The 13,023-nt window shown below is 48.5% G+C and overlaps 1 protein-coding gene across 3 annotated transcripts in view; it reads right to left on the minus strand.

Annotated features, from left to right (window-relative positions):
• The window catches only part of REXO5 (RNA exonuclease 5), a 55,797-nt gene that overhangs the window by 35,167 nt on the left and 7,607 nt on the right, over positions 1-13,023 (minus strand). For all 3 annotated transcript variants that reach the window (XM_030212798.1, XM_030212799.1, XM_030212801.1), the window contains exons 3-4: positions 1,897-2,012; positions 158-284 (exon numbers count right to left, since the gene is read on the minus strand). In XM_030212798.1, coding sequence (XP_030068658.1) covers positions 158-284; positions 1,897-2,012 — 243 coding nt within the window. The remainder of the gene's footprint in view (positions 1-157; positions 285-1,896; positions 2,013-13,023) is intronic.

A 13,023-nucleotide genomic window follows, 5' to 3' on the forward strand; every position in this document is an offset into this window, starting at 1 on the left:
AGCCGCATTGAGCCTGCCATGAGTGGGAAAAGCGCAGGGTACAAATGTAATAAATAAAAATAAAAAAAAAAATAAAAAAATACTAGGAGGGTCCACAAGTTGTTTCACGTCAACAATTGAAAGCCGCAGGAAACCCAGGCATTGGTTCTGTGCTTACATGTCTGAAGATTTTCCTGAGGTGAGTGAGCTGTAGAAAGAACCTGGAAAAGTGAAGCCGACTTGTGTCCTGCAGAATAAGAACCACAACGCCTGCCAAGCGTCTTTGATGATAAAGATGGCACCAACTAAAGAAGGAACCAAAAATAAAAAAGATTAAACACACCATTAGATGTTGGGGACTAGAATTCACACAGCTCTATTGCTTTCTTTCTAGCTACCTCAAAATGTTAAAATAAATGCTCATTCCACAGGTTGACCAGGGATGCAGTAGTAGCAATGAACAGAGCCTCTCAGGGAAGCTGGAAGGGAGGGGCAGGAAGAATTCTGCCCATTGCTCAAGGGAGACACCTAGGGCCGGATTCAGTAAATGGCACCGAAACTAGGTGCCGGGAAAAATCCATGTTCAGCTCTACTCTAAACAGAGAGCTCCGGGCTGAGCGCTCTTTATAGAATGGCGCTTAGTGTGGATTCTCGTGCCCTGCTTTGGGCGTGCGGATTTACACCAATTGAAACCTGGTGTAAATCCTGGCATGTTAACCCCCAAATTCAGTAACACTGAGTGGAACTTTCTGGAATGCCCCTGACCCGCCCATGGTCATGCTCCCTTCTGTCTTGCATGCAAGAAGATTTCGGAGCGGTTCTTTATAGAGTCAATTAACCCCAATAATTGATTACTAGCAGCCAATTAATGAGTGTTAATTGCTCATTAACTAATTTAGTTGCACAGACAACTTAGGATTGTGCCTAAGTTTGGGTGGTCTTTACAGAACCTGGGGACTAGTGGCTGGACTCGGGGCCCCTGATATAGGACCCCCAGCCAGACATTCTCACTGCAATGAGGGAGTGAGCTTATACTGAAGCGGTGAGGAAGGTGTCATAAAATGAAGAAAACCATCTCTGGGCAATTGCGAATGAAGGTTCACTGCACCAGGTTCTGGCTGCAGCCCCAAAAGGAAGAAAAGGAAGAGGAAACTGCTGGGTCAAAACGGTTAAATACCATATTTTAATATCAACAACTTAAAAGCCCTAAATCATGTAACAAACTTTGAATCAATAGGGGCAACAAACTGTAAATAGAGGAAATTCTTCCGAACTGACAATCAAAAGTGCAAAAAAACCCAAACAAACAAACAAAACAAACAAACCCACCTCTCATGACCAATGATCGGCCTTCATCTTGTTTCTGTGCCAGCCAGCAGGGGTATCTCTGGGGCACACTGATTCACTGACTATCTTGAAGTGATCCCTGACCTCCAGACTGAGGGCAAAATGAGGGGCAGACTGAGACAGAAATTTGCCATCAGGCTGTCCAGCTTTTCCAGCTGCTAATGGTACTTCATCTTGCGTTTTTGGCAACCCACATTTCTGGAGCTCCTGGCATACTCTTAATCCTTAACCTGCCTATGCCCGTCTCATCCAGCTATCATCATGCAATTCATGTATCAAGAAACAGCCATGCACATAGCAAGCTCAAACCAAACCTAAGGGGCCATTTTACTAAAGCTTAGCATCCGCTAGCAGACATCATTGTGCACATGCCACGTGGCCCATAGGTATAACATAGGACATGCAGCATTTAGCACACGCTAAGCTTTAGTAAAAGGGCCCCTAAATCAGGAAGAAAAGTGAACTTTTGACATATAATCATAACCAGTTTACAAGTTAATAATATAACTGCAAGAGGGATTTGGAAAAAGAATACAGCTTTTCAGCTCCTACTGCTGAAACTCAGAGTACCTTGGCTGAGCTGCACTGTGGCGTTTTCCCAAAGTAGCATAACGAAGGAGTTCGTGTATCTGCTCGTGGCTGATCTCTCCATTAACATGAAACAATGCAGGAGACACAAAAGCTATCTACAGAAGAGTTAAAGTAAAGAGAAAGGTCAGTGCTAGTGATACGGCAAATAAAAGCAAGAAAAATAGTTTCAGTTATGTTTGATTTTTTTTTTTTATTGCAGTTGAGGTTGATTTGACCATATTATAAGGGAAAATTAGGTTCTTACCTTGGTAATTTTCTTTCCTTTAGTCACAGCAGATGAATCCATTAACTGATGGGTTGTATCCGCCTACCAGCAGGTGGAGATAGAGAACACTGAAAAACCACAGTAACCCTAGCCCTTTCTGCCTTCAGTATTTGAAATTTCCAAAGCAGAGTGAATCATAAAGGTAGAATAACATAAACTTTCCTCACAGCGAACAAACGCCCCAGAACAGGAGCAATAACCACACAAAGGAGGGACGATCTCAACCTCCTGTAATCGAACAGCATGTAGAAATTCTGGTTTTCAACTTCTCCCGATGAGATACAATATCTGCATGAAAGATCTGAACAAAATAAACAAAGTCAAACAGGGAGGGATCATGGATTCATCTGCTGTGACTAAAGGAAAGAAAATTACCAAGGTAAGAATCTAATTTTCCCTTCCTTGTCATCAGCAGCAGATGAATCCATTAACTGATGGGATGTACAAAAGCACTCCCTACTTAGCACCTGAGCTCCAAAAAGCGTGTCCTGCTTCGCTGCAACATCCAGCCTGTAATGGCGGACAAATGAGAGCTGAGAAGCCCAAGTAGCCACACTACAGATCTCTTAAAGAGAAAGTGCACCTGTTTCAGCCCACGAGGAGGAAATCGCTCTCGTGGAATGCACCTTAAACGCTTCAGGCGGAGACCTGCCTGAAAGCAGATACGCAGAAAAAATTACTTCCCTGAGCCAACGGGCTATAGTGGCCTTAGACGCCGGATCCCCACGTCGAGGACCTGACAACAATACAAAAAGATGATCAGAAGTCCTGAAGTCATTTGACATCTGTAGATACTGCAACAGCGCCCTGCGGACATCCAAAAGATGTAACTGCCCAAAGGACTCCGGAAAATCTTCCCTAGAAAAGGAAGGAAGAAAAATGGGCTGGTTCAGGTGAAACGCTGAAACCACTTTAGGCAGCAAGGAAGGCACTGTACGATTACTCCGAAATCTGAGAACTGTAGAAAAGGGTCCCGACAGGACAGCGCCTGAAGCTCAGACATGCGTCTAGCCGATGTCATGGCCACCAAAAAGACTGTCTTGAGAGTCACATTCTTCTCCGAAGCTCACTTAAGCGGCTCGAACGGCGAACGCTGGAGAGCCTTCAACACCAGCCCCAGGTTCCAGGCCGGACAAGACAACCACACAGGAGGACGGAGCCGAAGCACCCCTCTGAGAAACCGGCAATGTCCAGATGAGCAGCAAGGGATAAGCCCGAGACTTTCCCTAGAAAGCATGCCAATGCTACCACTTGAACCCGCAGGGAATTGTAAGCCAGACCTTTTTGTAAGCCATCCTGCAAAAAGTCCAGCACCGGCGAGACTGTAGCCCCATGGGTGTGATCGCCTTTGAAACACACCACGCCTCAAACTTGCGCCAGATCCGAGCATAAGCTACGGAGGTAGACCACTTGCGGGCCTGCAAGAGAGTGGAGATGACCTTGTTAGAGTAGCTCTTGTCTCTCAATTGCGCCCTCTCAAGAGCCAGGCCGTAAGACCAAAGCAGCAGGGATCCTACAGAGTCACCGGGCCCTGAACCAACAGGTTCGGCACTAGAGGCAAAGGAAGTGGCGCCTCCACCAGCATCCGACGGAGGTCCACATACCACGGACGCCTTGGCCAATGCGGCGCGATGAGAATCACCAATCCTCGGTGCAAACGAATCCGCAAGAGGAAGCCCTATCAAGGGCCAGGGTTGAGCCAGAGCATCCAACCCCGCCGAGCGAGGATCTCGCCTTCTGCTGAAAATCCAAGGAACTTTGGCGTTTGCACTTGATGCCATTAGATCCAAACTGGGAGTTCCCCATTTGGCACAAATCTGAAGAAACACGTCTTCTGCCAGTTCCCATTCCGCCGGGTCGATTTGATGCCTGCTGAGAAAATCAGCTTGCACGTTGCTCTGACCTGCTATGTGAGCTGCTGACAGAAGCTGCAGGTGGAGCTCGGCCCACTGGCAAATCTGAGCGGCCTCCGTGGCCAAGACCCTGCACTGAGTGCCACCCTGACGATTTATGTAGGCCACCGCTGTTGTGTTGTCTGACAGAACCCGGACAGCAAGCCCCTTCAGAGTCTTGTGGAAGGCCATAAGAGCCTGGAATATCGCTCTCAGTTTCAAGCGATTGATGGACCACCCCGCTTCCACGGGTGTCCACTGACCCTGAGCATAGCTTCCCTGGTAATGCGCTCCCCAGCCCACAAGGCTGGCATCCGTTATCACCAGGCACCAAGAAGGAAGCGCGAGTGGCATTCCTTGTTGCAGCATCCTGTTGGAGAGCCACCAATCCATACTGTGCCGGGCCGCAGGGAGCCACATTAGTCTGCATTGATATTCCTGGGAAATCGGAGACCATGGTTGGAGCAGGGCAATCTGCAGTGGCCTCATATGCGATCTGGCCCATGGAACCACCTCCAAGATGGCCGTCATCAGCAGCTGGACAAAGTCCCAAGCTCGAGGGCGAGGCATCCGCAGGAGCAGACGGACCTGATTCTGAAGCTTGTAGCGCCTGTGGTCGGGGAGAAAGACAAACCCCGAGGCCGTGTCAAACTGGACCCACAAATACTCCGAGAGATTGAGAGGAGGTCAGGTGACTTTTGGGTATATTGACCACCCAGCCTAGAGTCTGCAGGACTGTAACCACTCTGGCTGTGGCAAGATGACTTTCGTCTGCTGAATCCGCTCTGATGAGCCAGTCGTCGAGATAAGGGTGAACTCCGATACCCTCTCTCCTGAGAAAGGCAGCTACCACCACCATTACCTTGGAAAAGGTACGGGGAGCTGTGGCTAGGCCAAAAGGCAAGGCCTGAAACTGGAAATGTTGGCCCAACACCGCAAACCGGAGAAACTGCTGATGTGGGGGCCAAATAGGAATGTGCAAATACGCTTCTTTTAGGTCCTGAGACGTGAGAAACTCTCCTGGCTGTACCGCCACAATGACGGAGCGCAGGGTTTCCAATGCGAAAATGACACACTTTTAGAGTCTCGTTGACTCTCCGTAAGTCGAGGATTGGTCTGAAAGACCCACCTTTTCGAGGCACCACAAAATAAATGGAGTAGCGACCGCAGCTGCGTTCGGCAGGAGGCACAGGGATCACCGCTCCGAGGTGCAGCAAGACTTGCAAGGTCTCCTCTACCGCCGCCCGTTTGACGGCAGTGCCGCATCAGGACTCAAAAAACACATCTCTCACCGGGGCACCGAATTCCAACCGGTAACCTTCTCTGATCAGGTCCAGGACAGGACACACTGATTGGAAGTAATCCTGGTCCACTCCTCTAGAAAGAGGGAAAGATGTCCTCCTACTGCAGGAATCGAGGAGTGGACCGGCGACCCATCATTGTGGAGGACGCCCCTGAACTCCTGGCCGTGACCCGGCTGCTGCGGAGTGTTTGTCCGAGCGAAAGGACTTCCTCTGTTGAAAACGGGCACGTTGAGAAAACCCAGCAGAGCGCCCCGGGCGATACCTGCGAGCTTCACGGAAGCGAGGTCTGGAAGAGGAGGGAAACACAGAACACTTGGAAGAAGGCCTTGGCCTATCCTCAGGAAACTGTTGGGGCTTAGAGTCCCCTAGGTCTTTAACAATCTTTTCCAATTCCTCTCCAAATAACTGGAGGCCCCGAAAGGGTAACCTCACCAGCCTTTGCTTAGAGGCCATGTCAGCCGCCCAATGCCGTAGCCAAAGAAGGCGGCGGGCAGAAACGGCCACAGACATCTGCTTAGCCGAAGCTCTGACCAGATCATAAAGGGCATCAGCCAAAAATGACAGAGTCAACTCCATCCGCAGGGCAACCTCAGAGAGGGACCCCGCACCATCCACAGGCTGATCCACCGCTTGTTGTAACCAGGAAAGACAGGCCCGGGCTGCATAGGAACTGCAAATAGACGCCCTTAAGGCAAGGCCCGATATTTCAAAGGACCGCTTCAGTGCGGATTCTAGCCGCCGGTTCTGTGTGTCTTTCAAAGCAACCCCTCCCTCTACTGGGAGAGTGGTCTTTTTAGTCACAGCCGTGACCAACGCGTCCACTTTAGGCATCCCAAAAGGGGCCAAGTGATCCTCACTCAGAGGGTAAAGCTGACCCACAGCCCTGGCCACTTTCAAAGGCCCATCAGGGTCAGACCATTGAGCTGATATAAGCTTCTGGATGGAGTCATGCACAGGAAAGGCCCTCGTAGGCTTCTTAGTACTCGCCATCCTAGGATTAACAGACGAGCCATCGCCCTCGGCAGGATCAATCGAGAGGGCCTGCAAGGCGTCAGCAATAAGAGCTGGCAGCTCGTCGCAGTGGAAAATCCGAACTGCATTGGGATCATCCAAATCCAGTGGCAAACAGGCACCCTCATCTGGATCATCCGTCCATGAGGGCCTGCCAGATCCCTCAGACTCCCCACAGCCTGACCACGGGAGGGGGGGAGGGGGGTTGGGGGGGGGGGGGGGGGGGAAGGGAGATGCGCCACTCTCAGACGGGGAATTTACCTGTCTATGTTTAGCGTGCTTCCAACGCTTGGGGGAAGAAATAACCTCTGTAGCCATCCCTGGGCCATCCAAACCTGGAAAGAATCCGGAATGCAGCGCAGTGTTAGACACCTGCGGCAGAGCTCTTTTCAGCATGAAGGCCTTATGCATCAGTAGCACAAACTCAGGGGAGAAAAACTCACCCTGGCCCTCCGCCCCCGAATTAGGAGAAACGGAGGTTGGAGCTCCTCTAGTAGCCTCGAAACGAGGCACCCCCCTGCACTCAGACTCCTCCGCAACCGCGAGGGTAGAGTCATGCGGCGCTTCCAAAATGGCGCCTGCTGCCAGCTCCATCGAGCGGGAAGAATCACTGCTCGCCATGCTCGTACTAGCGCGAGCGTCTAAGGAGCACGTACTGCACAGCCCGGCTGCTGACCTGCGTTTACCACAGCGGAAGCAGCGCTTAACTCCTTCAGCAGCCATCACCCGACTGGACGGAAATATAGCAATAAAATGGCGGCTTCGCGCCAAAACTTACCCCGCTCAGAACAATGTGCGCGGGAACCTCCCCGCAGGAGCTGGGCACCACTCTCACCTCAGAAGACCGAGTCAACAAGCTCCGGTCAAGCTGCACTCTGGATGAAGCTTCAGAATAGCTACGCAATACAAGCGTGCACTTTTTTTTTTTTTTGTTAACGCTGTGAGGAAAGTTGGAGGCAGGCAGCAACAGAGGGACTCCGGGAGGAGGGGGGAATGGGTAAGGCAGGGAAAGGGCGAACCTATATGCCTTTAAAGTGGGCACCACCAGCCACAACTGGCAAAGCACAGAAGCCACCCCAGGCAGAAATCCAGGAGCTGATCAAGAGCCGGTTGTTAAATTTTTTACCGACTTGCGAAACGGTTGTTATTGAGAGCGAGCCAGCTCTCCTCCCTCCCTCCCTCTTGAGGGCGAGGCGGCTCTCCCCTCGCCCCCGAGCTACAGGGTCCCTCCGAGTACCTGAAGAAGGCATTCTTCGGGGCAGGCAGGAAAGATCCCCAGTCTTGCCTGCCTGCTGCCGGTGCTGACCCTCCCCTGCTGCCAGATCGCTCTTTAAAAATGGCCGCCAAGACTTCCAGCGGCGGCCTCACGAGACTTCTGCTGAAGTCTTGGAGGCCGCCCTTGTAAGTCTTGGTGGCCATTTTGAAGAGCGATGCAGTAGTGCCGCGGGAGAGTCAGCGCCAGCAGCAGGCAGGAAAGACGGTATCTTTCCTGCCTGCCCCGAAGAATCCACGACAACCTGGGTGGCTGGAGGGGGGGAGAGGAGGGTTGCTGGACATGGGTGGATGGAGGAGAGGGCAGGGAGAGAGAAGAAATGCTGGACATGGATGGAGGGAAGGGAAGAGTGAGGAAGGAGATGAGATGAGGGAGAAGGAAGAGAGGAGAAAAACTGCACATGGATGAAGAAAATAGGCAGAAGCTGGATCCACTGGACAGTCAAGTCTGCGGAGGACCCAGCTTTTACTTATGGATGTAGGGCAAGAAATGAAGAAGAAAGGCGGAAAGTAAAGAAATAAATGGAAAGGAAGCCCTGGAAACGAAGAGGACAGATAGCAGCAGAATCGGATACTGGGCCAGCATGATCAGAAAAACAAAGTCACCAGACAACAAAGGTAGAAAAAAATCATTTTATTTTCATTATAGTGTTTGCAATATGTCCACTCGAGATTCAGGTGCTCAACATTAAAAGTTTATATTTATTTACTTATTTATGACATTTTATCCCACATTAAACACGAATTAGATTGGAACCTGGGATCATTTAAATTTTTTTTCCTGGAGTAATGCATTGCCCCCCCCCCCCAGGCTCTCTCCCCGGCTATAGCCAGCTCTGTAATTGGGGAGGGGGGGGCGCAGAGGTGGACCGGGGACAGAGGCTATTGGTAAACATTTATCAGCACACCACTGAAACCATAGCTTGACTTTCACTTTCTGTCTAAATTCTACAGCAAGTATTTGAGTTCCTCTTTTCTTTTCACATAATCTCTAAGAATTAATTATTAATTCTGTAGCCACTAATTATCCTTACAACTGCATAAATACTTGTTAAGCATTTCCACTTACTTTTTTTATATTAGAAGTGGCACTCTGTTTTTCAGGCATTCCAATGCTCACAGCGAGCACCTCCCAAGAAGACTTAGATCAGGAAACATAGGAAATAACTCCGTCATTTCTGGGGAGTGGTTGGCAAAGTTAACCCTTGTAGCTCTTTTTTCTGATTTCAGTTTTCATTCTCGCTTTCCTTCTGCTCTTTATAGGTATGCTCAAGCTTAAATTCAATATACTTTACATGACACAGGAATCAGTTACACGAACCAACAATTCTCTTCAGATTTTTGATTTGTTTACTTATAGCTTGGTATTTGTTTTCTTGCTTCTTTTTCTTTTTTTGGCTCATCACTTATGCAGTATTAGAAAGAGTTGGGAGCAGGGGCGTAGCCAGACAACAGATTTTGGGTGGGCCTAGGCAAGAATTGGGTGGGCACCAAGTGTTCTCCCCCCCCCCCCCCCCCCCAAAAAAAAAAAAAAAAAAAATCTCAGCTGGAATGCACTGAAAACTGAGCATGTGCAGGTGCCGGTGTTGTGGACAGTAGCATTTTCGTTACCATCAGGGGGAAATCTTTAGCTGGCAGAGCCTGGGATTCCCACCAGTTACCACTAAACATGTGCTACTGTTGGGTGGGCCTGAGCCATAAATGGGTGGGCCCTGTGCAAGAAGGCATGAGAAAAAAAAAGAGTGAGAGTATACATTTGGTGCATATATGGAGCACAGAGTAACCCTTTGACCCGCCACCTTCCCCATCCATAGAACAAAGAAGCCCTCCGGATCTTGAATCAATTTATGCATGCTCACATGGTGCTTCTTATGAAACAAAATGACAACACCCCTCTGTCTACTATTGAAAGATGAGGAAACTAGCTCTCCCACCCACCCACGCTTTAGTTTTTGATGCTCCGCTTGGGTGAGATGTGTCTCTTGGAGAAATAGCACGTCCACTTTCATCTTGGAACAAAAGGACAGAATCTTAGTACGTTTTACCGGGGAGTGAATCCCATCCACATTCAATGACTCAAATCTCAAATTACTCATATAGCAAAAGTCAGTCAGATATTTTGCAGACTATCAACAACTTCAGGGTAGTGTCCCAGCTCACCACCCTTCTCCTTCCATCATCCAAGAATCCCCTTCAGTCTTTAAGTGCAACACACGAGTCTCTCCCCTCTCCAGAAGCTGCTTCCCATCCCATTCCTAGTACTCTTCTCCTATACGCCCCCCTCATATCCCCTCTATCCCCCCTCCCCCTCCTTCCCTTCGCACACTACGTCCAAACACCATGCACGCTCCCTCCATTCGCTCCATCTGCTCTGGCTCCTCATCCACCCCCTCCCCCCCTGGTTCCGCCCTCCACCCTACCCCCCTCCCTCCTTCGTCCCCCAAGAACACCCAGTTCTACCAATACCAATCCCAACATAGAATCTACTCCCCCCACTATCCCTCCTTCCGCAAGTGAAACCCCCTTCAACATAAGAAATTGTATGTATTTATCCCCCCCCCTTACTTAACTCAATGAACATATTCAACCAATTATAGACCCGCTTGGCTAAATACTCATATTCCTAACAACAATTCCCCTCAGTAATTTCTTATATTAACATGTTAACAACTGCAGTGCTCCAAGCGGGTGTCTAACCAAATACATACATGAGGGTTCCCTTAACCAGTGCTCACGGCTCCCCAAACCCAAAGTCCCACATGCCCGAGAACAGCATAAAGTGTAAAATATAAAACATAGGATAATAATATATCTGTGCTATATACCACCTACACCTTGATAGGTATCCTCATATCCACTCTTCTCTTCCGCCCGAGAAAGAAGGTTTACTGTTCTGTTGCAGCGCGAAAATCCTCTGGCGCCTATCCGTTGCCTTCCCCTTCACCAACCACGCTGGCTGCTAACGCGCCATGGCTTTGTAACAAATCCCATGCAAGTCTGAAGGTCATACGTCCACCGTCAAAGTGTTTTTGATCTAAGTCTATTGTACTCCATACGATGCTCTTCTCAAGAAAAAGGGCAAAATATAAAGGATACTAGTCAGTCTGCCTGCTTCACGCTCTCCTCTACTTCAGTCTGTCCAGGAAAGAGCAAGTTTCTCTGTTGCCTGAATCGAACCATGAGCTGAGCCTTCTCTGCATAATTGAAAATTCGGGCTATTACCGGCCTCGGTCTGGCATTTTGTTCCTTCAGTACACCAACTCGGTGTACCCTTTCAGCTCGCAGTCTCGACCCCTCCACTTCCAGGCCCAACACTTTAGGCAGCCCCGACTCTACAAGCTCCCACAGATCTTTCTCCTTCACACTCTCAGGCACTCCTACCAAGCGGATATTATTCCTCCTGCTCCGGTTTTCTTGGTCTTCAACTTTGTCCTCTAGGATTTTACATTTCTTTTCTAGCGCTAATATTTGAGAGTTCATACCGGATACCAGATCTTCCTGGTTCAAAAGCCGTTCCTCCGTATGCTGAATGTGAGTGCCATGTGTTGCCAAACTTTCTTTCATTTCGTCTATAAAAGCATGCAGGGTCAATAGCTTATCGTCAACCACCACCGCCATGTGCTTCATGATTTCTTTGATCGCCGCCTCCTGCAATGCAAACACTGGCGGATTTGATGCCTGACTTCTTCCTGCTGATTCTCAGTCGCCATCTTAGGCTCTTGATGTTTTCCGCGGCTCTTCTGCACCTGCGGGGTCTTTGCCGGCATGCCCGGCCACCTGTATCGTCTCCACCGTCTGCCCAAACGCCTCCACGGAGCTTCCCCGTATTTCCAGGCAGTCGTTTGGGGTCTGAAACGAGGCAAGTAGCCGGCTTAAAGCTGATTTACTGGGGAATAGCAGGGAGAGCAGCTAAGCGACGTCCGTTCAGGAACCCGCCATCACGTGACCTCCCCTATCCTTTCTTTCCTATAGAATTAGAAGCAGATTACCGCTGTATGAACAGAGCCTACTGTGGCTCCGTTTCCCTTAGACCTTGACACTGATTACGATGGTACCATAGGCATGATAAAGTTACTCCAGAGTGATAACAATAATGACAAATTTTGCAAATCCCTTGCTTTACTGTTTTCAAAGAAGCTAGCGTGCCTCCCACCTCACAGTCAACGTTTAAAACTTGTTTGGTAAGGACAGGTACTACCAAACCCCATTCTCTTCCTTTGGAGTTTTATAATGGTAAAGGTATATGGGAATTACCCATAGAAAATGTTGCTACCATTTTACTCTGTGATGGAAGCCATAACTATTGCCTTCAGCCTATTCTTAGTTACACCATTGGCAATCTTAAACATACAGATTCTCCTTACTAGTGGTCTCTCATACTTACTATCCACCTCTTAGTGCTTATGATTGTGTGGCCAAGACGGGTAAAGTAAGGCCCGGAAATCCCAACCTGTTTAGGGATTTTAGGATGCCTGCAACCTAAGACAGCCTACAAACAGAGCACTAGTAATTCCCATATTTGGTGAAGGTCTTCAAAGACCTTCAAGAGGGGAGATGAATATTGTTATCATAACTGAGAGCCTTGGTTCAAGGCCTGAGACTGTGGTTCAGGATCTAAAATGAGAGAAAACCTTACAGGCCCATGACTACCCTGAACTTCAGTGTGACCGATCTGTTGTAACATTCTGATGCAGCAGAATGAGGAATGGGCGTAAGTGGAAAAACAGAGTAACATCGTTTAGCAACATTGTGGTCACAGATGTTTTGGTAAAAAATAGAACAAGATGGCTCCTCAGGAAGATGACTTACTCTTCCAGTAAATACTAATCAACTCATTACCATAGCCAATCAGTGTTAACCAGTACATTAGCATATATCCAATAAATGGGATTGTCAGAATGACCTGTTATGTTAATGAGCATATATAAGTGATTGTATTTCCTATTTCTGCGGAGAGAGACAGCCACAGCTGGTACCTTTGTACAGGCCTGGCTGCTCTCTCACATGAGAAACCAATCAATTGTATCCGAATTGGCAAGTAATCTAATTGCTTTCTCATAAGTAGCCTTGAGTCTTTTACACCTACTAATTGGCTTTGGCTGGTAAAATAAAACATTAGAGACTCAGACCCAAAGAACACCTATGTGTAGCTGTGGTACTATATTCCCATAACCAATTGATTGTACATGTTGCTTGTATATTCTTTGGAATCTCAGATATAGAAGTACTTTTGCATAGCAATATTCCATACTTCCAGTGAGATATCATTGATCTGCTAATTGTAAAGGTATCTAATAAAGAGCAAGCTGATGCAGCCTTGGGTGATTTATTTCTTCCTAGGTATTGGTGGTTGGACCACCAT

Source organism: Microcaecilia unicolor, chromosome 8 (assembly GCF_901765095.1).
Source record: "Microcaecilia unicolor chromosome 8, aMicUni1.1, whole genome shotgun sequence".
In the NCBI taxonomy this organism is placed as follows: Eukaryota; Metazoa; Chordata; class Amphibia; order Gymnophiona; family Siphonopidae; genus Microcaecilia; species Microcaecilia unicolor.